This window comes from Nelumbo lutea, chromosome 6, assembly GCF_056320005.1.
Source record: "Nelumbo lutea isolate HS-2025 chromosome 6, American lotus-T2T, whole genome shotgun sequence".
Classification (NCBI taxonomy): Eukaryota; Viridiplantae; Streptophyta; class Magnoliopsida; order Proteales; family Nelumbonaceae; genus Nelumbo; species Nelumbo lutea.
The window spans coordinates 30,876,078-30,903,373 of NC_142689.1; the positions used below are offsets into that span (position 1 = coordinate 30,876,078).

The 27,296-nt window shown below is 38.9% G+C and overlaps 2 protein-coding genes across 2 annotated transcripts; one reads left to right on the forward strand and one right to left on the reverse strand.

Moving 5' to 3' along the window:
• Positions 1 to 9,311: 9,311 nt before the first annotated feature.
• LOC148848325 (homeobox-leucine zipper protein HAT4-like) lies at positions 9,312 to 11,583 on the forward strand. Its single transcript, XM_088952303.1, has 3 exons — positions 9,312 to 9,721; positions 10,168 to 10,478; positions 10,583 to 11,583. The coding sequence occupies exons 1-3, from the start codon at positions 9,559 to 9,561 to the stop codon at positions 11,015 to 11,017; spliced, it is 909 nt and encodes a 302-aa protein (XP_088808429.1). The 5' UTR covers positions 9,312 to 9,558; the 3' UTR covers positions 11,018 to 11,583.
• A 2,343-nt stretch (positions 11,584 to 13,926) lies between these two features.
• CRK (ARP2/3 complex 16 kDa subunit (p16-Arc)) lies at positions 13,927 to 25,306 on the reverse strand. The gene is made up of 4 exons (XM_088949510.1): positions 24,974 to 25,306; positions 24,809 to 24,881; positions 24,564 to 24,664; positions 13,927 to 14,330 (listed from the first exon to the last, which is right to left on the reverse strand). Exons 1-4 carry the CDS (start codon positions 25,069 to 25,071, stop codon positions 14,195 to 14,197), a joined length of 408 nt encoding a protein of 135 aa, XP_088805636.1. The 5' UTR covers positions 25,072 to 25,306; the 3' UTR covers positions 13,927 to 14,194.
• Between the last annotated feature and the right edge of the window lie 1,990 nt (positions 25,307 to 27,296).

Consider the following 27,296-nt stretch of genomic DNA (forward strand, 5'->3'; position numbering starts at 1 on the left):
CATGTCTAAGGGTCTATCTCTATCCTCCTGTTTGTCACCATCACCATTTGATTTTAAGAATCCTCAAATCTCAAGAAAGAAAGAAAAGACGTCCACGCAACTGGGTCTGGATGGACAACTGCGTTTGCTTCAAATACAACAAATTTACGCAGTCATTCATGATGTTTGGTGGGAAAATGCATTTTCATGTGGGCCCCCAATTTAAGTCCAAACCGCATTCATATATCTATCTATCTATATATATATATATATATGTATTGAGAGAGAAATGGTTCGAGATAAAACACTTGCACTAAACCTGGCAAATGTGAATTGACCAAGCCCACAACATAATGGAGCAACAACATTCAGAACTGGGCCCTCAGCAGCACAAAATGTGGACTTGTAGCCAATAATTTTATAATCAAACTTGCAATATTGTAAAGCTCAGCTATGATTAGTAGAACTAGATAGACCCAACACTATCATGTGCTGTACCTCCATCATTCCCTATTTTATTTTAATAATAATAATAATAATAATAAAGTATCCGAATGAATGAGGTTAAAGTAGTCATTTAAATAATGGAATGATGGAAGCATAAGGTTCAGTACTACTGCTACATTACATGTGCAACGAAACCTTTAAATAAATGGGAACCAACGGTCACATGATAGCCCAGCTAAGGATCACTGCATTTATAGAGCTTGGGAAGGAATGCCCATGTGAGACACTATTTTAGGGGTATTTTGGTTATTATATGGGGGTTTAAATATTTGTGCCCAACTAATTAGGGTTCTTTGTTAAATTACAAGTAAACCCAAACGATCAAGTGCACCCTGAGTTAGAAGCCGGGTACCTGATAGGGATGGAGATTGATTTGGTGGTAACAGGGGCAAGGATTGATAATGATGCCTGATCGGGAATGGAGAGTGAATTCCCTATCCTGCCTCGAGTCCAATTATATATATATATATATATATATATATATATATATATATATATATATATATATATATATATATATATATATATATATATATATAATATTTTTATATTTAAACAAAATATTTTTTAAATAAATTTATTTTCTAAAAAACCATTTCATTTAAAAAAATTTTGGACATTTGAGTCCCCAACAGAGAATCTGTCTATATCGGAGATCATGGATGGAGGATCATTTTTATCCTGGTAAGGATCAGGGTTAGAGACAGGGATTTATTTCAAAGTTAGGGTTGGAAATGGCAAGTATGATCCCTGCCCTAAATCCATCCTGTTGCTATTCCTACAATCCAAAAAACAAGTTCATTTAACCAAAATTTGCCACGTCATCCAGATGGCATTGGCCAGATAATATGCTGTTCTGCGCTCGATTAACGCATTTGTTTCAAAACTTAGTCACTATGCTTCTAAGATCTCAGGTCCTACATAAAGCCAGAGCCCCTAGACCTCCATTTGACTGATCCGAACCGTTAATAATGAAGCATGGGTGATGCAAATAAGAACAATTTGAACTATTGACCAAGTTGGGCCATGTGGCAAAGTGGGAAGTGCCCCACCCCATTTTCCTTAATCAATGAACGGGACCAAGATAACTATAACATTGTTGCTTGTTAGTAATTTATGAAACATTATTTGATTTTGAAGATTTTGAACATAAGGACCAATCTTTTGATTACATAAAACTTCCCCAAACCATCTATAGCTAAATTAAGTTTTGGGAGTAGGGGTGAGTATTATTCGGTTAAAACTCAAATATCAAATCGAAAATTTCGGTTTTTTTTTTTTTGGTTTTTAGATATTTTTTTTCGGTTAGTTTGGTTTTTATGAATTTTAGTTTTCGGTTTTGGTTTTTTAGTTTTAGATAATTTGTTTTGGTTAGTCTGGTTTTTATGAATTTTAGCTTTTGGTTTTGGTTTCCAGAGTTAGAAATTCAGTTAATTGAAAAATTCGAATTAACCAAAATTCATTATATAATATGTAATATATAATATACAATATATAACATATAATATATAATATGCTATATATTTATATATTAATATAATATATAATGTATTATAATGAAAATCAATTTCATAATATATTATAGGTTATAATATATAATATTATATATATTATATTAATTAAATTTGGTTTTTAATCAAAATAACCGAAAACCAAATAAAAAACTTCGGTTTCGATTTTCTTATAATTCAGTTTCAGTTCGATTTTCATCTTTTTATTTCGGTTTTTAAAATTTTGATTTATTCGGTTTGATTTTTAACTGAATAAACCAAATGCTCACCCCTAATTGGGAGAACCTAAGAAAACCCTAAGTAGTTTATTTATTTGTTACCTTATTGGTGGTTTATATCATTTTTTTAAAAACCTTGATATTTTGCATGTAATCTTGAATAAACTACAATAGGGGGACAACCCTTTTTTATGAACACCCATGATACTGTAATTTGAAAAATAATTAAAAATAGCCATGGATATTATTAGATGATTTTAGAGAGAGAGAGAGAGAGAGATGCAGGTACCCTCTTTTTTCTCTTGTCTGATTACTCTATTTCCTTCACAAAAACTGGCTCTATATTTCAGTAGTTTAGAAAACAGCAGCCACAATAATCCAATCATTGCTTCATAGTTTTTCTTTTCTCCAAATCATCATTTTCTAGGGAAATTAGCTGCTTTTCTGCAAACGTGACTGAAATTTTAGTCCTTTTTGGATCTTATCTTCCTTGCAAGAAAACAAAAACTAGCACAAGAATTCAACATTTCAACTATAACCAAGTTGCAAGGGATAATGTTGCATCAGGAACATGAAACAACTCTATTCTTTAGCTACATCTCATATTGCTCAATAAGAGACACCTATAAATAGTTGAGAAGTTATCTGTATCTTTCATTCCTTCATTGAGGAGAGAGAGAGAGAGAGAGAGAGAGAGAGAGAGAGAGAGAGAGAGAGAGAGAGAGAGGATGTAGGACAAATTAAGGAGCTTCATCGTACTAAGTGGCACTATCCAATGTAACTATTGAAAGCTCATCAACATGGTTTCAACAAAACGGATCAACATGCAAAACGGTAAAGCTCCCCACAACCAAGACGGCAAGACCTGTCATTGTCTCTGAGAAGTAAGATCGAACCACACACCACCCCCAATCCTTTAACTGCATTCAAAACAATGCAAGGTACTAAGCAAACAAGTGTACGAGCGTCTGCCTACGCGATGCTCTATGCCTCTTTCTTTAATTCCAACCACCCTTCTTATCACCTTCACTACTCATGCATATGTCCATGTCATGCCTTTTCTACATGCCCATGCCATCCCCATATTCATCTTACTTCAGTGGTTCATCACCATTTGTCTCATTTCTCATTCCTTTTCCTACCCAACTCAACAACCAAATGCCCATTCAAACTCGATTCGAACTAAAACAAACTGAATATCTAATTATTCGAGCTCAGTTCAATAAAAATAAAATTGAGGCTGACATTTTGACTTAAATTCGATTTTAAGTTAGAAATATGAACTTAAATTTGACTTAACTCAAAAGCTTATATATTAAAACTCAGCTCGCGGTTCAAGTTCGATAGACTCCACTAACAAACAAATCTATATATTCAACTTGAATTTTGACTCAAAATTCAATTTAAATCAAAACAAATCGAGATTTTCACAAACTCAGTTCAAATAATTTATAACTAAAAATTCTAGCAAGACGAAGAAGATGAAACCTGAGACAACGGATTCAAAGGAGTTCCGGATGGGGCTCCAAGAGCCCATTTACCAAGAAGATCAAATTAATGAACCATGTATGTACATCTGCTATCTGTACCATCTTTCCAGGTCTTAGCACTTGCGCACCATAAGCCCACCCATGATCTTTGATCCGGCCCATTTATGGGCGTGGGCCCACAAAAACGCGACAAACATCCGACCAAATTCGATTAGACACCCAACTGAAAAGTAGTAAACAAACGTGGGCTTATCATGCTTTTAATCATAAACAAATCCTCCCTTATTATGAGTTGGGAAATGATTAGACAACATCGAATAATTAATAGAATCATCAAACGCATCATGTGCTTCTTCATCAATATTCCCAACCATGTATACACATAATGTATCTAATCTATTCAACCAAACATACCTTCCAGGAAAGTGCCAAAACCATCCCACTACCCCCTTCTTTGACCAAATTACCCCGGTTTCCAGCACGACAAAAGGAATTTCGACGGGGGTAAATATGACATTAGACACTCAGATGCTCTCCACCTTATCTCCGTACACCGCACGTGCAACCGCACCCTTTGCATCGGAACTAACGGTCACATGATTACCAGCTCACCCCGTCACATGACCCAGTGCGGGAGCCCCACCCACTCCCCGGGAAGTACGAATATTCGTAACAAAGGTAGATTGCGCCCGCACGTGCAGTCGACAGTAAACACGGATTTAAAAAAGAAAAAAAAATCTTTTCTCTTGGTATTCCCGCATGTGCACGTGAGGTGGGAGAGGTTTCCAGTAATCAACGGTTCTGTATAGGAGCGGTATTTGCATCGGACGGTGCGGTGTGGATCGTACAAATGTGCGGACACGTAAGCGGGTGCCGGGTCGTCGGATTGCCCTCACCGACTCCACCGGAAAAGAAGGCGAGAAGAAGCACCGAATACCGAAAAGAGGTTAAACAAATCGAGCAAATGATTTAGTGCATCTGACCGTTGACCAGATCAAGAAGAAAACAAGGTAACTTTGACCGCATGTGCACGTGCGGATACCGAGAGTACACGTTCGCCTCGCTGTCGTCGGCCGTGTCTACCTGGTATCCCACGTAGGATTCACATGAATCGGATAATAATAGAGGAGCAAGTCTGCAACAGTCTGCAACTGCAAGTGGGCGGGGGGAGTTCGAAATGACCATATTAACCCTTGTCTTGCTGTAAGTGGGTTGGTGGAAAGGACTTTCTAGGTTTTTTGATCCAAGGGTTGATATCCGGTAATCAGTCCAAATGCGGACATGGTTATTAATGGGCCACGATGGATGGACGTCACTTTTGCAGGTGGGCCCAGCGTAAAGATTTGAAAATTGTAATCCATTGGCAAATGATTGCTTGCTATGGGAGAAGGGGTAGTTGAGTAAATGCAGTGGAAGGAGGGAGGGGCCAGAATCACGTGAAAATCACATGGGGGGAGATGAGGGTCGTAGTCACGTACGGGTGAATGGGAGGCCGGGGGAAGGAGCCATGGAGGAGGCTATGATAGGGGTTGTCGGATAGCGAGGGGATCTATAATTGGGGGGACACGTGGGACAGCTAGCACGCACCTGTGGGGCCACTTAATTATGATCCGACAGCCTGCCGGATTTTATATCCCAAACCAATCCCCAACTTGGATTTCTCTAATTATTCATTTGACGAAATTACCCCTACCGCTTTCTTGCTATATAATAACATGAAATAATAATAAGCCAGCGCTGTTTGCATTAAAAAGAAACAGCATTATTATTATTTCATGTTATTATACAATGTCATGTAATTATTAGGGAAGAATTGTTTTGAACACTTATAATGAGAAAGCATCTAATCATAAAACTAAGTTTTGTTAAAATAAAACATTATATTAAGATGAAATCATGTACAATGATTAATGGCACATCCCTCCTAATTAACAAAGGTTAAGTAGAAATTAAGCATCAAGGTGCCAATTGGCTGAGTTGGTAAGGTTTATGACTGGTTGTAGTGGAGACTTGAGATTGATTTTGGTCTTGACTCGTTTTTGTACGGGGAATGTGTGCAAATATAACGTTTAGAAATATCATATGCTAGTTCAGGCAAAAATTTGATCTAGTCCGTGAACGTAACATGGAAAAATGGCGTTAGGGTGTCATATTTAGCTATTCGAACATGAGAATGACCCAACCTGAAAAAATCGGTTGGATTGGGTCATGGGTCAACCTGTTAACCCAATTGTCAAGTCTAATTAGGACTATTTATGCATTGTTAGAAGTTTTCACTCTTTAATTTTTTCTTTTTATTGTTTACTTTTTGAATTGTTAAATGTTTATTTATTTTTTATTTTATATTTAAAATTTTAAGGTTAATTCCTTTCATTTTGACGTTTTTCATGTAGTTTTTCTTTATTTTTTTTAATTTTAGTTATTTTTTGGGATAATCCAAATTGGCCTATAGGCCAACCTTAATCCAAACATTTACGATTAGGGTCTAGCATTTGATAACCCAACCTAAACCCGACCCATCCAACCCAATTGCCAAGTCTATCATATATCCGGGTTGGGTACGTATGACTTTGTTTTTAAAGCATAAACAATTGCGACATCAACAAAAAGATATTGGAGTGGGAGGTGTAATTTGTGCCACATTAATTTATAACGTTGTGAATTTATTTTAGAAAAAAAAGAATCCTTAAACCCCCAATAAAGTTTTTAATAAAAATACTAAATTACCCTCAAATATACTAATCATTAAACTCATTTATCAATTTGTTAGCCACATGGTTAATCTACTAGCCACATTGGACAATAGATGCTGATGCACCTTTAAGACACTCTAATTTTCCTTTGACTCGAGAAGAAGGCAGATCTTCTACGAAAGAAAGAAAGGAAATTGTTGCATATTCTTTAGGCTGCTGCTTTTATAGATGTTTACAAGCATCAAAGATCAGTCAAAGTGGGCATTTTGGTCTATTTAATTTAAAGTCGAATTAAATAGGAATTCTATTGGGAATTTAAGAAACATTAATGTTATATATGGTCATGTGGCAGAATAAATAAGTAATGGTTTTTTAATCCTGTAATTAATGTCCTTTTGGCTCTATTCGTTTGCAGTACGAATCAGAACCTATATAAATTTCACACCTGGTTCATTTTTATGTTTGTTTGCTTATAATTATGATTTGTACTTCTATTTGATACAAAATTTGCAATTTTTTTTTGTATCATTTGGATTCAGTTTGAAAGGAGTACAAATATAATATATGTGCAGTATAAATACATATAAAATACAATGTTTTGTATTTATATTTAGTTCCAAACTGAGCCTTTCGTTCATTAGGAGTGCAAATTTTGCATTCCAAGAACTTATGCAAAATTTACATCACTTTTTTCCTACCTCAATTGTCTCTCATATAATCACAATGTCTTACTTCCTACCTTGTTACAATCAAATAATTCCTACCTCCATTCTCTTTCGGATGAAATGTGGACCAAATCATTTTTTTTCTCATAAACAAATGAAACAAAAGTAAAATGTAACAGCAAAGTTGAATTAGAATTTACAATCGGCCTAGAATGCGAAAAAGATATAATGAATTTTAGATAATATACCTCTTTTTTGGTAGAACACTCAGCAAGTGAAATTTACACCGCAAACAAAAAGTTAAGAAAATGTTTTAGTATTTATCAAAAAGCATTGGAAGTTTAGGGATTTTTTACTTTTTTTTTTATCAATTCAAGGTAAAGGTGTCAATGGACCAGAAAATCAATTTGGATAGATTGGTCGGACCAACAAGACATATTGAGTTGGATCAATCCGGTCCAAAATATTTATTAGATTAGATTGGAACTGATATGTCCGTAACAAATTTATATTAAATTGGGTTGGATTAAACTAATACCTCGTTAATTGATATAAGATAAGAATATATGTGTCAATGGATCCGGATTAGGATTGAAACCAATCTATATCAAAACGAATTTGAATAGATTAAAAGGTCCAGACATTGAATTGAACCGGTCCAAATTAATCTAAAACATTCATTGGATTGAATTAGACTTGGTCCATTTATAATGAATTCACAATCCGATCTGACCAAATCCAATTCAATTGACACCCCTAATTCAAGGGATTCGTTATCAATTATAGTCCACATTAACCATCTTATTTTCTTAGCGCTGCAAATGAATTGGATGAGATCCAATTCCAATCTGAATCCAATTTGGTAAGCTGGATTTAGACATCTCCCTTAGTCCTAACAAATCGGATCATATAGGAAAAGTTGTTCCATTTAGTTAATGGATTGAATTCGAATCGATCCATTAATTATGAAATATTATATATTATTTACATAATTATATAATATATAATATGTGTTATAATATATTATATATTATATGAATAATATAATATATTATTTACAGTATATCATCAAGTTTTTATATTACAATTTAAATAGAACGAAATTCGAATCAAATATCCGATAAGATATTATAATTTGAATTCCAATCATACGCTTTGAAAATCCTAAGAATTTTTATCAGATTCAAATCAGTCGTATTTCTTATCGAATCCATCGGATACACCATCAATATTTCTCATCGAAACCATCGGATACACCATTATTGAATCAGATCCGATCCGTTTGCCGTCCTAATAATATATTATATTATTAATTTATAATTTATAACCAGAGAGGAATCATTAGAGCCATATGGGGTATCTCAGTCATTGAATGAGAGAGAGGGAGGGGCTTTAATGTAATTTAGGGAGAGGAGACCGGTTGCATGAAAACCTGGAGTGGAGAGGGAGTGAGAAGAAACAGGGTTGAGTTGGGGATGAGAGAGGGAGGGAGGGGGATGGGAGTCCAATGATTATGAGGAGTGGGTGTCGGGGCATTGAGGAACAAGATGACACGCACGGCTGGTGGTTGCTTGCGAGGGCCCACATGTCACATTTCTCGATATCCTGTAGGCACGTGTCCTAGCAGGACATGTTGGTCCACGTGAGTTCATCCAGGTTTCCCTCATCTCTCTCCCCACGTGACTCCCACTCTCCCTTGTCCCCTCTTTCCTTCCACTCCCTACCCCATTCCCCCCCTTTCGCCAATGTCACTCTATTCGACGACATTACCTCTCAACTTTCTTCTAAATCCCAAAACTAGATAGCAATAAATCTCGTACCTTGTGAGGTCACTTTCGTCATTTAAATTCTCCAGTCTCTTTCAATGCAAATGACCTTGAAATGCTAAACATCCGCGTACCATTAAAGAGCCATTTAAGTTCCGAAAGAGGCGAAACGTAAGGGTAGTTTCGGAAACAAACGAGTTTCGGTTCCCCGAAACTTTAAATGCGGAACTTATCTTCCTTCAGCGTAACTGACGAAGCCCAACAAACTCGTAATTAGTTCAATTTCTCGGGAGTAATTGGGAAATATCGGGTGATAGTCAACGGTCAACATGAGGAGTTAAGAGAAGCGTGGTTAAAGCGTTGGGAGTTACGATATACGAAGGAAGGAAGAAGCGTGGGAACCATGGTTGAGTTAAACGAGGGTTAGGTTAGGTTAGGGAGTCATGATTGAGATAATTGGCGCCCTGACACAAATCATGATTGAACAACACTTGCTCTATATAAAGACTTCTCCCCCTCACTGTACTGAAAAGCTGAAAGCGTTCGAAAATTGTCATTGTTTTCTTCTCCTCCACTCTGCTTTCTGAGATTGAGTGATTGCATCAAACCCTAAAAAGGCGAAGGACCTAACCCTAGGAGAGTTCCGGATTCGATTTGAAACAAGGAAAAGAGATTAGAAGAGCCGGAGAAAGTAAAGTAGGTCGATCGGGAAGGGAAGGGATAGCGAAAATGATGGTTGAGAAGGAGGATCTGGGGCTGAGTCTGAGCCTGAGCACCGCGGACAGTCGCCATTCGTTGCAGTTGAATCTCATGCCTTCGTCGGTCTCGTCGTCTCCTGCTTCGCCTTTCGTGGCTCAGAAGAACACTTGGAATGAGGCCTTCGCTTCGTCAGGTATTTTGAGATTGTTTCGTGTTAGGATTCCTGCTTGTTATCGAGAATGCTTGATCTGATCTGCTTCTAGATCTGATGAAGAAATCTCGTCTTCTTTTTTCCTTTCTCCTTTCACGCTTTTCCGATTCTTTTCACGGAAGAAATTGTGTTTTCTTTTTTTCCCCCTTTTTTCCTTTCTCTTTTCCGCTTTTCCAATTCTTTTGCTGATATATGAACAAAGATTTACTCTTTTCTGTTCATGGACCGAAGCTTTGCTAAGTATCTCAATCTCTTTTTCCCTTCACTTAGTATATCTTTGTCCTCAATGCCCTCGATCTTTAAGATCCTCTCGATGTATCGTGTTTCCCAATCAATTCGTACATTAATCCCGACCATCTCTTAACTTCAATCTAACATGCAGATCTAGTATCTTCATTTTCCTAACCTTGGCTCATTCTGCATTACAGACAGAAACTCAGATATGTTCAGAGGTGAGACAAGAACGTTCCTAAGAGGGATCGATGTGAACCGCATGCCATCAACTGTAGACTGTGAAGAAGAAGCAGCAGTTTCCTCCCCAAACAGCACAATATCAAGCGTCAGTGGAAAGCGGAGCGAAAGAGACACAAATGGAGAAGAGCACGAGATCGAGAGAGCTTGCTCTCGTGGAATAAGTGATGAAGAGGACGGTGACATGTCTCGAAAGAAGCTCAGACTGTCCAAGGACCAGTCTGCCGTGCTCGAGGAGAGCTTCAAAGAACACAACACTCTGAACCCCGTAAGTATCTCTGATATTCATAAGTCATTCCCTGTTTCCTTTGGCGGAACATTATTTGTGTTCATTATTTCCAAGCTAATGTTGATTTGGTTGTTTATTGTCAGAAGCAAAAGCTGGCGTTGGCGAAGCAATTAAACCTGCGACCTCGACAAGTGGAGGTGTGGTTCCAGAACAGGAGGGCAAGGACCAAGTTGAAGCAGACGGAGGTGGACTGTGAATTCTTGAAGAGATGCTGCGAGAACTTGACTGAGGAAAATAGGAGGTTACAGAAGGAGGTGCAGGAACTGAGGGCACTCAAGCTGTCCCCTCAGTTCTACATGCACATGACACCACCCACCACCCTCACCATGTGTCCCTCATGCGAGCGCGTCGCAGTCTCGTCGTCGTCGTCGGCGGCCACGGCAACAGCCGCCGTCGATGCTCCCCACCACCCGATGGCGATGGCTGGTCCTCACCACCATCGTCCCATCGCCATCAACCCATGGGCAGCTGCGCCAATCCATCATAGGCCGTTCGATGCTCCAGCCCCGAGATCGTAAATATTCGCTCCCTTCAGGGGCGATCTGGTCATTTCAAGTGCAGGTTAAGGGCCTTCTGGTGAATCAATGATTCCTCAGACGTTTGAAAAAAAAAAAAAATTAAAGTTTTGGGGGATTCGTACGGAAGAGTATTAAGCCATTTTTTAGCAGAATCTCTCTCTCTCCCCCCTTGTAGTTCTAGACTCAAAATATGAAAGCATGTATTGGAGGATGAGTGGGGAAGCAGAAGTTTCACACGGCTGGGGTGAGGTTGTTAGGGTGTATGATTGCGGGGATGTTTCTCGGCTTTTTGATTTTGGCGTATCTCTCTGTATCTTGGATTAGTAGTTGGTGGTTCGTCCTCTTTCGTCTGGTTTAGAGATATAGACTGCGAAGAGAAAGGGGAGATTTTCTTTCTTTGAAAGTACAACTAAAATGAGGGTGAGGGATTAGAAGAGGTTGGTCAAAGGTCAAAATTTCGGAGATAATTTGGTGTAAAGTCTCATTTTTCGTCTCATCCAAGTTTGTTCATCCAATGAAAGAAAAAAAATCATGGATTATAAATTACAATTATTTGGTTTGTTTTATTGTGGTTGTGTAGAGATTGCAGGAGAATTTAGTGGGGACATAAAATCGGACTCTATCAATGACCAGAAAGATTATTGTCTAGTCCATGTTGGTGCTCTTGGACCATGACCCTTTTTACATATATTATAATGTTTAGGCAGATAATAAAACTTAAGCTCTTTGGTTACATTGACTAAAAAACAAAGATGATGATGGTAGATGCCAGCTTGGATCTCTCTCTTTCTTCCGTTTCAATCATACCCAACTTGAATCTAAGTCACATGATAAACATGTTTTGATAGGTTTGCTTTGGTTCCCAATCTCGGATTCTTTGGGTTCTGATTCAATTATTTTTATTATAATTAATAGTTTATTATCGAAACCATAGCTGGCTAGCCAGTTCCATAATCAGAGGGTAATACTTGATAGTAATCTAAAAGAATAGAAAAAAAGTAAAAAAGAAAGTAACGTCGCTTCGATTAATAAAGTTTGGATTTGGACACGGCGCAAATCAGAGGTCTTTTAAATTGCAATCGACAAAAGTTAACCACAACTATAATAAGAGCTCAGAGTTTAGTAAAAGAATCAAGGGGTTATATAAAACGTCTTTGCTTCCGACAGTTGGTATGACCTTTAACCCCCAACCGTTGGTCCCCCCCATAAGATACGAGGGGACATTCCACGTGAGCCTGAAATCTCAACCATATGATTTATTCCAAGTTCTTTCTTTTATTTATTTGTATGGTCCTGGGTATAACTAATAAAGGGAAGGGGAGGAGGGTCTATAAACAAGGCCAACCAGTGAACCCATGCGCTGGTGGATTTGTTTGAATAATGGAGAAAGCCATCACGTGGGTGTGGGAGGAGATGTCCAAGACCAATATGGGGAACCTATCACGTGGGGGATGGCAGGGTTAGCTACCTGGCTCCCAATTCCCTTGCATGTGGCCATTACTTCCTCTTCCTCTTCTGTTTCTTTGGATTCTACATCGTATCCCCATTTCCCTTCTCTCTCCCCCCAATCACCACTGTATCCTGTCTAAATCTTCTTGGACTTCTTTTTCTTTTTGGTTCTTCTGTGTTTTTTTTTTCCTTTTTATCTTCCCTCTTTTATGTTTTATGCTAACCCCTGTTCATCAATTTCCAATGTTTTCTGATGTTTTTTTTTTTGCTAACTAAAAAGAAAAAAAAAAAAATTAAGAACGATAAAGAGAAGAATACAAAAAGAGAAGGTTTGAGAATTTCCACCGGCCATGATTACAAAATACAGAACCTGGTAAAAACATGTCTATTGAGTGTTACTTAGTGACCAATCAAGATGATTTCATCACTTTTACTAAAAAATGAAAAAAGATGATTTCATGTGGAGGATAAACTTGAAATGATGATATATGGCCATGATTCGATGGGTGCAACTGCAACATCGAGTGACTCACACCATCGCTTTTATGATATGGGGTTCAGTCCAATACAGCAAAGCAAGCATCTGTGTACAGGTGAAAAATCGAAGTACGATGAGCCAGCACAGCAAGTAGCCATTACCAAGTATGGGTAGCCGTGCATATTTACTCCAATTTCCTGAAGGCTAAAGCAAGTGGGATTTAGGAATGAGCTAAACAGGGGCAATGATTGGGAGATCGGTCCATTCACCGATTTAAAGTTGATATTTTCCGCAAAGAGGAAACACACAGAGACAAAGTAGGGTGGGTGAGATTGGTGAACCTCTCCTTCCATTATTGACTCCACCCCCACCAACACCCTTCCTGTTCTTGGTAGGACTTTGTCGGATCCACACCTTCCTCATGTCACATCACCTTTTCCTTCGTGAGCTTCAAGTAATATGATGCAAGAAAACAGTGGTAGATCTCAAACGGGATAGTGTCGGACTCATTAAAGCAACCTTTCATGATCACTGCTTTAAACTCAAGTTCTATTGGCTTTTTCTTCTTGTATATTTGATCCGGGTCGGATTGGAATTCAAGCATGTATTGAACAAAATCCATGTTGGGAATTAGATCCAGCTTACTCTAGATTGAATGGAGTGGGTGGGGTGTCCGGCGGGACAGACAGTTCAATTGAAAGCAATTTCGAAACTGCCCAAACCCATACCTCTGGCCGGCCCTACTTAAGCTGACTTGAAATTGGGGAACCCAGACCTGCAAATTGCAAAGCCAAGTGGATAGGGAGGTGGGTTGAAAAGAACCACTACTACTGATGATGAAATAAGGCATGTGAATTGGTTTGAAGACAACTGAACTCAGAAAAGGTTCCATGTCCGTGTCAGCCACCTCAAATTTTGTGTGTAATTTTGTCCATGCTGTGTCAATGCTGAATCACAAAGAGAATAAAAAGGCTCTACAAAATCCAAACCAAGTGCAATGGTATTTTATAATGTCATTGACCAAATAAAGCCAACTGAAAATCTGAAACATTAACTTCAAAACTATTTCATAAAATGTTTCCTTAATTTGTTCTTTCTACGGATCCAACAACCTTGAAACTGTAGCCGGTCTTAATACAAACAGTTGTGACAAGGACTGAACAGAGATTTTCATAACTATAAACTGTGAGGAGCATATCACCGCACATGGGTTGCTTATCTACATCTTCAAAATACCAAATGGGAAGCTTTCAAACAGTGTTTACAGTGTCTGCAAGGGCGCGCAATATGCATCCCAGCCCAGCTCTTTCTGTTAGTTTTTCATGAATCCGTAGGCATTGGTCACATGTGGGACGGTCTCCAGTAGCCAAACCTCTATACAAGTACCTGCAGAAGCGATTTAGGAAATGTAAATATGCAACAAAATAACTAATACAAATAATCCTAGGTGCCAGACTCCACCATACATGTGCTACAGGTCAAAGGTTATGAATCCACTGACTGGCAGATAGTGCCAATCAAATCTCCTGTACAATAACTGTCCTGCATCCATTTTTTCAATCCCAAAACAAGAACACAAGTCTTTCTCCCTCTTCATATCAGGAAAATCCTGTGAATGGAACAAGAGTTGATAAAATCCGCATAACTGCAGGCTCTCCAGTAAGGTCAGTGGACTTGAGACTCAGTTTGGAAGGAGTACAAATACAAATATGTAGACTGCAAAACCTCTTATTATTTTGTATGTATTTGTACTGTACATATTTGTATTTGTACTCTTTCCAAACTGAGCCTTACGTTCCCCTCCTTTGTCCCAGTCCCTTGATCCCTTGTAATGTGTAATATGTAATACCAAAAAAACTTAAAAAAAGAAGACTAGATTAGTGGTTTCTAACAATTCCTTTCCTAACATAATGTAAGGTATTTCAGATAATAGTTAAGTGGTGGCCCCCAGACTCGACCAGCCAACCAATTTTAAGGATGATCTAGAAGTCATGCATAAGGTTTCTATTTATCTTCTATTATTTCATTTAAATATATCACTGACAACAATGCAAGTAAATTAAAAACACCATTGCTACCGTTGTTTTTACTTGTAGATATGAAGCTTAATTTTAAAATTTCTTCTTTTTCCTCTCTTCAAATCCATGGTAAAAAATACCATCACTACTCAAATCACCCCTGATCATCCCCAAAATTTCTGGAAGCATGGCATTTAGCTCTTAGGCTAAATAATTGCCAAATGCAAACATGAAGAAGTTACCTGTACAAAGTTATGGATCTTAAGATGGCAGTCCATTGTTCTTGACGAACTGCCACGGTTCTCAATGACACTAATTTGTGATCGATATGGTCTCATCATGCTTGGGTATCAGGGTGCATGTCAATGTTTGTTTCTTTAGAAAAGCCCACGATACCTAAGTGTGCAAAGAGAGAAGAAAAACAGAAAGGGGATTAAAGTTTCAGTGAACAGGTAAAAAAAGAAAGGAGAAGAGGTTGTGGAGTGTAGAGAGATATTGTATTTGGGTTTTCTTTTAGGGAGAATGTTGGAGGTTATAGGGATATATTTGTGATGTTGATAAGTATTTGGGACATTTTGTATGGGATTAGGGTTGAGTGAGAGTGGGCATTTTGTATCTATTCTCATAGTGGATGTTTTCCCTCTCTTCCCATGGATGTAGACTACCAAGCTGAATCATGTTAAATCTTGGTGCTTTCTCTCTTTCTTCTTCCTATTTTCTTCTTGGTTTACTATTCTCTTACCTGTTGATTGATATGGTATCAGAACAAGTTTAGTGTGGGAATTAGTTTGATGAACCAAGGAAGACTAGCAATCGAGTTACTGTTCACGTGAGGTCTGTGGTGCTTGAATCAGTGAAGCAACCTGCAAGGAAATCTGATCTGATTGGGGAGAAACTTGAGAGTGGGTTCAACAGTGATGTCAGAATTGTGGTTTTTGAAATTCAAAGGTGATTTTTTTTATAGGCAGATTTTTGGATTGTTTTCAGAGGATTTTCTGGGTTTTGTATTCTAGGTATTGGGAGATGAAGTTTATGAAATTGGGATCGAAGCCAGATGTGTTTAAAGCTGATGGCAGTTGTATCAGATATGTCACATCCGAGCTTACAACAGACATTGTTTTAAATGTTGGGGAGGTAAAGCTTTTTTTCTGCATAAGTTCCTTTTCTTGTCCAAGAGCCGATTGCTTATTAAAACAATCGACTATTACAGTTAACAATCGACCACTACTATTAATAACCGATTACTGTTAACAGTAAGTGTGAAAGGGGCTTTAATGCCTTAGGTTGCAGTGTTTTGTGTGTTGGTGGTGTTTTTCCAAGGTCCCTCTTCTCGGCAGATCGAAGAGGGCAGTTTTGTGATGTGGTGATATCTTGGTGGTAAGTGTGTAATGCTATCCTAGTTTCTCAAGTAAAAAGACTTTTTTTTGGTGGTAGGCGTGTAGTCATGCAAGAAGTCGTAGATGCAACTGTGTTCAGTCTTCAATGTGGTAAAGTGTGTGGTAGTTTGTAGTGCATTGATGGACTGTTAGTAAGTTTGTGAAGATCCATTTGTGTTCAAATAAAGTGTAGTGATCATTTTTCACTTTCACATGGCCTCATCAAGTGGTAACCATTCTTTGGCATGATATGTGTTGGCTTTCCATTCAGGAATAGGTGGGAAGTGGGGGGAGAGGGCTAATTTACATGGAATATTGTATTATAGTGGGGATTTCTGGATCAAAGGGGGGCCATGGCTCCCTTGGCTCCGCCCCTGTTTTCATTGGCCAGTTCAATTTGGTGATTACTAAATATTTTGACTTTCGATATGAGTTCATTCAGCTTTCTAACACATAACTTTGGTCTCAAGTTTCATGGTTGCTGCTTCAATAGTATACCTATTTTCATGGAGGTTACTCCAACATCCTTGCAAACTTAAGCTGGTTTCCCCACCTTGAGTTTAAGGGAGGGTGTAGAGAGATAATATTGTAATCGGTTGTATTTGGGTTTTATTGTAGGGAGAGTGTTGGAGGTTACAAGGATATATTTGTAATGTTGATTAATATTGGGGACTTGTATGTATTTATGGGAGGAAGAGAAGCCTTGTGTAATTCTGATATAATTTGGTCTTTTGCTTATTTAAGCCAATGGTTGTGTGGGATTAGGGTTGAGTGAGAATGGACGTCTTGTATTCCCTCTCTTCTCGTGGATGTAGGCTATCAAGCCAAATCACATTAAATCTTGGTGTTTTCTCTATTTTCTTCTTGGTTTGCTACTTTCTTTCCTACTGGTTGACACAAAGAAATAGAATAGATAGATATTGTTTTTATTTCTGGAAAGGATTCATGCCTAAAAAATAGATATTTTTCAACGAAGTATACCAGTTAGGACTCTTGTCACATGATGAGGGACAGTTGAAATCAGTGCTTTAAGACAGACACAAAATCAAAATGCTTACTGGGTCATGGGTCAAATAATTTGACCACTGGTCAAACAATTTGATGGCAAGTCACGTAACAATTATATATAATAGATTTTGTAAGACAAAATAGACTTGTAAGTGGCAGATAGATGGTCAAAGTGCTGTTTTTTGATATATATGACAAGGGTTCAAATCTTTCAATTTGCATTCATTTTTCAGAATATACACGTATTTAATTAGTGTGTGTGTGTGTGTGTATTAAAAGGGGCAACAGTAAGCACAAAAAAAAAAAAAAAGATGGGTTGATGGTTTAATGCTAATGCATGTAATTAAGAGAACCCAGATTTGAATCTTCTTCTTACCACCATTTTAAAATTTTAACACTTAAGTGATCTGAGCGTTCGTGAAAACTGGCTGGGTCATTGAAACCCAACTGGTTTTCAACGATTCTACTGGGTTTTGACTGGTTTTATCAGTTTTTCAGAAAAATGAAAATTGGGTTTCTAAAAAACGGGAATCCCTTCCAGTTCTTGAGTTGACTGGTCCAACCGTCCAATCCAATCTGAGTCTTAAAACACTGGTTGAAATTGGTTCATTGGGTTAGTAGAGGAGAGAGCAAAGTTAGTAGGAAATCATGACTGCAAGCTCGAAGCTACATTATCCGGCTTGCCAACCTGAGATTTTATCATTACACCAAGTAATGGCCCCTATACTCTTTTGGGTTAACTACTTAAAGTACCCGAGGTTTTAGAAATTCATTTTCCATTACCTTGGGCTGTTAAATTGGACAAAAAGACTGTTTTTCTCCTTACTATTCTTCAAATTTTCGAAATTTACCTTCTCAAAAATCACTTTCAAATAATTTAATGGCACAGTGGGCACCATTGGAGAAGAAACTGAAGGAAAGGTCAACACTGGAAATAACTAATAGAGCTCAAAGACATAGGCTACCTCCACATGCCCAAATGGACATCGCCATTATTTATATGGATTCCATCAATAGCTTCCCGATCAAAGCCACCATCATTAAGAATATTGAATTACCATCTCAAACACCATTCATCACCATTGCTGCAATGAGTGGGCCTCCTCTTATTGGTTTAACATTCCACGTTCTAGACAAAATTACAATTTTTTTTAACACATTCATTTGTAAAATCTTGTTTCCCTCCTATTCTATCAATTTTTGTCTTCAGAGTTAGGACTGCAAAACATATTCAACATCCACACTGAACATTTTTTTAGATCTTGTATAGGCGTATGGCTGGGAACCTCTTCTCTGGCAGCAAGGGTAAGTTCTGTAATGAAGCTTGGTACCCATAATAGATAAAAAAACATACCGTTTTTCAAACGATTAAAAACAAATGAGAGAAGAGGGAGGAGTCATGACTCTTTTGCAAGGCTTGAAACTAGCAGTACGACTAGAGGTTAGGGATTTGGAAGTAGAAGGAGATTCACTCTTGGTCATTTCTTGAGATAAGCAAATAAACTTAGCACCGAGTAGATATACACTTGTTCTCTGTTTCAATTTAATAAATGAAATTAATCTGCTGATAAAAAAAAGAGGGAGTCAGAAATAGAGCACGGAGCAGGAGCTTCGATGTTCAACGGGCAGATTTTTTTTTTTTTCTTTTGAGTTTGTGAAAGAAGCTGCAATGGAGCTTTTATAATCAATTTGACAGCAAAGGCATTCTTTGCTCCGTTTTTAAACACAGACCACCAAAACGGAGAAGCGGTGATAGAGCTCTTTTCCCTCCCTCTCTCTCTCCCCTCCTCCTCCTTCTTCCTTCTCCCCTTCATCTTCCTCTCCTCCACTACAACAGGGTTGCCAAAAGCGATTTATAGATTGAATGTGAAACCCTTAAGCTTTTCTGGTTTTAAAAATTCCACTATTAGCAAGTTTTGTGAACAAGTAACATAGAGTCATAAAGCTTTGGCCAATCTTCTTTGCAAAGCCAAAATCATGTTGAGAGTTTTTGTTGTTTTTATTGATAATTTTATGAAACCAAATGCCTAACACACAGATCCAGGCTTTCAGTGTTCTTCAATCATTTAAATTTATAATTGTGGTAAGTATCAAATGACAAAATTTAACCAATCCTATTGGTTCAGATAACAGTGGCAATACAACAAACATACTCTGTTACTGTGTTCTGGGTAGACGTTGAAGACATCAAACAATAAGAAGGCACCTCACCTCTCAAATTTCAAATCAGTGGGCTTCTCTGGTCCTTTGGACTAAGGGTCTTTAAGTATTCAAACCTAAAGGGTACATTAAGTAATTATCAAATACTTCAGGGGTGCTATTTGGGCATCTCCCTACATCCATATTTTTTAGCTAGCCCTTTTTTTGGTTGCAATTAGTTAGCCCAGTTAAGCTCCTATAACTGCACTAGATTATCACTCCTGTATCATATGCATGCAATAATGGTCATAGCATAGTTGAAACAATAACTGTAAATCAAATGGAGGAGTGGAATTCAAATTGCTGGAAATTTGTTTTTGTTTTCCCTCTATTTATTAAATCTGTGAACTTTGGTCTTCAAGTCTATCTACTTCTCTACCAAAATCAGTTGCCATTTTCTTGAGCAGAGTGGCAAAAAAAAAAAAAAAGATTCATGTAGCTGACCACATGGAGGAAAATATGAACAGAACCAGGGAATGCCTTTTGATGTGGGGTCTGGGAACATAGCATCATCTACAGATCTGGCAATCTGGCATCCCCTTAACTGCCATAAGAGACTTTCTCCACTGTCCATTAAAAAGCAGTAATATCAGAAGATTGTAACCTTCTATAATCTATATAAGTTGTATTTTAGCCAAGATGATCCTTTAAGCCCAACCCAATCTGATGGTGGGATTCCAATGCTCATAACATGGGATAGGAGGAAAGTAACGAGGGTTCCATACCCAAATGTTAATCCTGTGTCCCAGGTTTAACCATCATATTCAACCTCTTATGTCATTATTTTTATCACCTTCGCTTCTTGGATATCAAAGACTGCTTTGCTAGCCTACCAATAAACCATTTTTTCCAATTTGACCTCTTTGGTCATCCAAAAATATAATAAAACAATAAAATAAAATTGCATCTGTAATCAACCTAATGTCTCTATCTTGTAGTTTGAAATATGGCATTTCCCCTCCTATTAGTTAATTTTTTTGATAGATAATGATAATTTTATTAAATAGAATAAAAAAATAGTATACATCATACAACTCCCCACAAAGAGGCACAAGGTGCAGCCTCCAAACTACATCATAAAGCTTACAATTGAGCCCAAAAGAGCTGATTCCTATGTACTCCTTGTTTGGTTAGGAAATCTGCCAGCCCATTTGCTGATTTTCTTTCCCATTGAACTGTGACTAAGAGACAATGTTAGCCACTTAAATCTTCTCAAAGCCAAAGAGCTGATTCCTATGTACTCCTTGTTTGGCTAGGAAATCTGCCAGCCCATTTGCCGATTTTCTTTCCCATTGAACTGTGACTAAGAGACTTAATGTTAGCCACTTAAATCTTCTCAAAGGCCCCCTATAAGGCCAGGCTGCCATCTCCAGTTCTTTTAGCCTTCCAATAACCAATTTGGAGTCACTTTCAATTATTAAATGCTCCACTGCCAACTCTAATGCAATTTCTGCTCCTTGTATGACAGCTTGGAGTTCTGCATTGACTGAATCTCCCATCCCTATAGGACCAGAAAATAGAGCTACAATCTGGTCCTCAGCATTTCTAAAGACTCCCCCTATTCCAGATGGCACCGGGTTGCCCAAACTACTGCCATCAAAATTTAATTTAATCCAGATGGCACCGGGTTGCCCAAACTACTGCCATCAAAATTTAATTTAATGAAACCTACATCGGGAGGCTTCCAATCCACCAATGACTTGCTACTGACTGCAGAACTTTTGGCTAGTTGTTCCCAATTCCTACTTATATCATCAAAAGAGTAGGACGAGAACAGGTCCAAGGATTTTACCCAGCTTATGGCCCTAGATAAAATACTTTCTAACACACATGTCTAATCCCTCTCCTTGTCATTAAAGACTCTAGCATTTCGTTCTTCCCACACAGTCCACACCAAAGCAGCTCTAGCACACCTCCACAAAACTCTTCCTCTTATCTTTGGCCACCTAAAAGTTGTAGGGTCAAAAAGATTGCAAATATGCTCTAGTGCTGTCCACCTTCACCCAAAAAGATCAAAAAGCTTTTCCCAAAGGCCTACGACAAAAGGGCAAGTGATTAGTATATGGTAGCAACTTTCTTCATTTGCTTTGCATAGGATACACCAGTTGGGAGAGATACAAAGACTGTCTCCTTTTTTGCAAAACATCCAAAGTGTTGATTTTTCCAAGGGAGACTTCCCAACAAAGGGCTCCCACTTTTGGAGGGACAGGTTTGGACCAAACTTTCTTGTTATGAAAGGGTTGAGCCAGCGGAGAGGAGCACAAGGAAGCAAAGAACTTGCTATTAGTTAAATTTACTATCCCCAAGTATTAAAATACACAATGTGGAAGTGGAGCTGTTGCTATACAAAAGATCCCCAAGTAATCTTCAGTTTCATTAAGCAAATCTTCTATGCACCATTAGTCTGCTGCCTACCTTTAGAAAACATTGAATCGCATTAGCCAAGTCAGCTTCAATAGCCAAAGATGAGATGCATTTGCAAACTTGAACTTTAAGGCTAATCTACCCTTCCACAAGGCAGGGGATGGGAGGAGCAACCCTCCTTGAAGGCCTAGGGAGCACTGAAACATCTCAAGAATGTTTCAACATGTATCAGCTGTCGTTTGGTCCAGTAACTCCATATTGCTGCCAAAAGAAAAAAAAGCCATTGAAGGTTTTCTGTCCCTAACACCAAACCCTGTGCCCTTTCTAATATATAATATGCATGATGTTGTTAGAAGCAACACAATCGAGTTCAGTTAGACCCAAAAGAAAGTGTCAGAACTGTCCATTTACTGCATGGTGAAGGACAAAGTGAGTATCCTGTCCTAAAGGCACATAATGCACACGTAGGGGAAGATGTAGTGGTGACTGATCTTTTCCATTGAAACAAATCGTATATGCTTATCTTTCCTGTAAATAGCTTCTCAAAAGAAGGAATCTTTAGGTGGGAGAAATAATGCCAGTCTTTTCTCAATAAAAGTAGATACTGCAGGATTTGCATGAGAGTATGGTAGAAGGGTTTCGTGGAACAGGTCCCGAAGGGTGAAGGCCCCTAAATGTATCTATCAAGAGTAGATATGGAGAGGTAAAACCTCCTTGGAAGTTGGGAGAATAAAAAAAGGGGCAACTTAATGCAAGAGATGAAAAGTCAAAATTGGAATTTTATGAAAATTTATGTATTTCTATATTTTTGGACAGTAGGGGTATTTTTCTCATTTTGCAAATTTCTGTGGGGTCCAATAATAGGGCTTGATTATCTATTTATAGTTTTTTAATGTTTAAAATTTCAGAGTCATTGCATTAGTAGGATTAGAGTTATTGAGTCTTCTTTGAATTGAAATAGGATAGTTTGACTCCTAAGACTATTATGAGTCTAGCAGTTGACTCCTAGGATTGTTGAGTATAGAGTTTATAAATATGTATGGATGCTTTACACAATAGGCAATGGAGTTTATTGGGTTTTCTTCAGCTTAGGAACCCTGTGAGTGATTCCAGGTATTTTCTCTCTTCTTTCTCTTCCTATTTTCTCTCTTATTCCTTCAAGAAGCCATTACAGTCATCAACAACCATAAAATTCTGATCAAAGAAGCATTCAACATTCTCTAAGGACAAAAACTAAACTGGTCCTACATCACAACTTCCTCTTTCTCCCCCCTGATTGGCCTTCAAATGATGTTTCATGATAAACTATGGTCTTCCCAACAGGATAGAGAAAACAACATACTCTGCAGTAGGTAAATAAATAAATAAAATCTTATGAAAGCAATATTCAGAAGCTCAATACCCCACCAAAGGTCAGACTAGAATCTGTCACCAAGATCATACCCAATGAAAGGAATGAAAAGATTGTATATGAGAGAATATCCCTCCAAGGCTTGGAGAGTGTGATGTTGGTGTTCATCCCATACTTGTTCTGGATAATAATTTATAATTGAACTATAGCCTTAGTTTCTTTTTTAGATTCCAGTCTTAAGTTTAATTCAGATTTACATATATTATAATACCTTTTGTTTCTCTCCTTCAACTAATCCTCACTTTTTTTTTTTAATTTTAAAGACCTGTCACAATTCAATGAATTCAGATCTGCTGACCACAACACATTGCTGGCCGCGCTCACCCAGCCGCACATCTGGAACATTGGTTGTACTTTACATCACTGATATTCTTGACGTGTGGCTGGATGAGTGTGGCCAGCAATGTGTTGTGGTCAGCAGATCTGGACTCGAATTGATCAAAAAACATAGGCCATTGATTCAAAATTGAACATGAGTCTGGGAGTTTGATTTGGCAAGAAGAAAAAATGGCATCCATTGTGTATATTAGCAATCCATTTATGTCAAATAAGCAAGCAGATAGAGGAAAATGTTATGTTGAGTTGTCCATCAAGAATTCATGGAATGCCAAATCATCATCAATGAATTTCAGGATATAGAACACATGGCTACCAGAAATTACTCATTATGGGAGAGTTTGAAGAATAACAGTAAGCTTGAAGCCTTCTCCAATTCACAATGGCAACATGAAACTAAATATATTCTAGAATCCATGAAAACTGGCACAAGGCAAAAATCTTTCGGTAATCCACCCACCTCTCTGTTCCAACATACTCATATAGGCGACTACCCCAAGTGCAAACGTTTATCTAAATGGCAAGCATCCCTGGTGGTTGAATTAAAATATTGACTGTAAGCATAACCGCGGTATGTCAGGTCTAAGAACTACTCTTTAAAATCATCTGCGTTGATGAAAGGTAGCTTTTCAAGATTTCTCTCCTTTTTACATTAGCAGATGCTCTTTTCTTCACTGCAACAAAATAACCTACAGTAGGACCTAATACTATTTAAACCTCATTACGTATCACATTGTTGTGTTCTAGAGACCAGCTCAAAATAATTCTGCTTTAAATAGCAAACGAAGATAATAAGTATAATTACCCATAAACAGTAGAGATTCCCATGACAAGTAGAAAACTACAAATTAGGAGAAATTCTGGATATAAATAAGAAACAGAAAGAACCAAGAAGAAATAGACTTACTTCATGAGGATGTCGTAGTACTCGGGATCCAAAGAGGAGAACATCCCATCGGCATCTTTTATAGCCATTATTGCACGATGCACAACTATCCAGTTTGCAGACTACAAACAAAGGGGAAAAAGGAAAAAAAAAAAAAAAAAAAGGAAAGGACTCATCAACCCAATTCTCTATTTCTCTTCATCACAAGATAAAGTTAATCAAAGAACTTTTCTAAAAAAACCAGAAAAAGGACAAAAAGAAAAAACCTTGCATCTCTCATCTCTGGTCTTCGGAGGTGATCCTTCAAGAGCTGTTTTGAGGGCCTCAACTGGTTTAGACCTTACGTACAGAAATGAAATTAGTGCCCATAAAAAAAGGAACTGAGATTAATGAGAGTATGAAGAGGAAATTGGGGTTTGCTGAAGTCATACTGTTTGAGCAAGCTTTCGATCTTCCGGGACTTGTGTTCGATTCTTGTGATGATAGCTTCGGCGTTATCCACCTCCACGAACTCTTCCTGTCCGGCCATTTCTCACTCTTGTTCTTCTACTTTCAACTCCGAAGACTAATCTTCAACAAACAGGAGAAGGGGGTTTGGTGACACTCGGAAACTGCTGCAGTGTTGCTTTCCTGCTTGCCAGTATCCCATATAGATGGAGATTGGGGAGTTTCCATCTTGTACTTTACGCAGTGTATCACTGTTCTGTGCACAGCGTCTTGTCGTCAGCAGATCCCGACACATACATGCTTGTCCGGATCTGGCTGTTTGTAGCGAACACTTCGGATCAAATCTAGGGGTGTAACTTGGGTTCGAGCTTTGGGCCGGGCCCATTCAAATTTGACAGAAGCCCAATCCAAATCCACCCAAATTGCACACCTAATCCATACCCACTACCACCAGGTTGGAATTGGGACGGGTATACCGTTGTTAGCCCAATGAAGGAAAAAAAAAAAAAATGCTAGTCCCAAGATAACGCCCACACCTGGCCCAAGGCCCAAGGCCCATGTATGTGCTTAATGGCATTAGAGATCAAACAAGTTTCACTTTTGTTTCAACTTATTTTCTCCCATGTATCTGGTACCCATAGATAATACTACATGCCCAAAAAAATGCTAGGCCATGCTAATGCCCGATACTTTGAATCTTGCTGGTAGGAATTGTTTGTATCTTCATTTGAGAATATTTACTTTTATTTTATTTTTAAAAATGTTTCAACACCTTTTTGGTTATGCATCAATTTTTTGTGCTAACGTCATTTGGTCTGCTTCCAAGTGGCTAATGACTCAGAGGATGAAGTGAACTTTTGCTGGATGAGGACTTGAATGCCGAGCTGGGGGCAGATTAGGTGCCGAGTTAATTGGGCCGAGCTGGGCAAGTTAGGTGCTGAACTGACCGGGTCGAGCTAGGCAGGTTAGGTGACGAGTTGACTGGGCCGAGCTAGGCAGGTTAGGTGACGAGCTGATTGGGTCGAGCTAGGCAGGTTAGGTGACGAGCTGACTAGAGTGCCAAGCTGACCAGAGGGCCGAGCTGCCTATTAGTTACCGAGCTGACCAGAGGGTCGAGCTGCCTATTAGTTGCCAAGCTAACTAGAGGGCCGAACTACCTATTAGTTGCCGAGCTGACCAGAGGGCTGAGTTGCCTATTAGTTGTCGAACTGACCAGAGGGTCGAGCTGCCTATTAGTTACCGAGCTGACTAGAGGGTCGAGCTGCCTATTAGTTGCCAAGCTAACTAGAGGGCCGAACTGCCTATTAGTTGTCGAGCTGACCAGAGGGCCGAGTTGCCTATTAGTTGTCGAACTGTCCAGAGGGCCGAGCTGGATTGATTGTTGAGCTTCATAGTTCTTTAGAGACCTGCAAGGAATCAATGTTAGAGGACCCGGGGTGGCTAACCCGGCAAGGTCGCTCCGATGCTTAAGTCAGTACTCTTATAGTAGGCTGCGAGCTAAAAATCACAAAGTATGAGAGCTAGAATATGCTTATTTGCCCCCCCCCCCATGCCATTGGAGATGGTGCCTTTATATAGGCATTGTTTGGCATGGGCATCAGGCACCACATCCAAGATTTCTGAGAGGTCGTCTAAGTGGCCCAAGATTCCCGAAGGCAACTGCCACCCTCTGGATCATTTGGTACGTGGGTCTACTTCCAAGGATCGCAGGTTGCCAGGTCGGCACCTGTGCTAGGCCGCCAGTTCGGCGCTTGGGCCAGGCCGCCGGGTCGGTGCCAGGGCTAGGTCACCAGGTTGCACCAGGGCCAGGCCACCAGTTTGCGCCTGGATCAGGACGCCAGGTCGCACCTGTGCCAGGCCGCTAGGTTGCGCCAAGGCCAGGCCACCAAGTCGTGCCTGGGCCAGGCCACCCGGTGGGACACCATCAACTTGGCTAAGGCAAGTTGTTGCCTAAGTGGTTCCGGGTGTCACCTGGTTTTTCCGAGATGCCATGTGTCACAATATCATTGGAGGGCCAAATCCACCCTCATCATTTGCCCCCCACTCCCGAGCTGAAAGTAACTTGGCGAAGGGAGTAGATTGCTCCTTTTGGCCTGAAATGACTAATTCAATGAGCTCGTAAGCATCGATTCAATTCCTTATACTCTGGGAGCGACTCGTAGTCCACTCTCCTTATCCTTGATTTTGCCCATGCCAAAGAGGCGACTGGGTCTTATGTGCCCATGCCGATGAGGCGACTGGGACTTGTATGCCCATGCCGAGGAGGCGACTAGGACTTATGTGGTGCCAAAGTCTTTTATCAGCTCG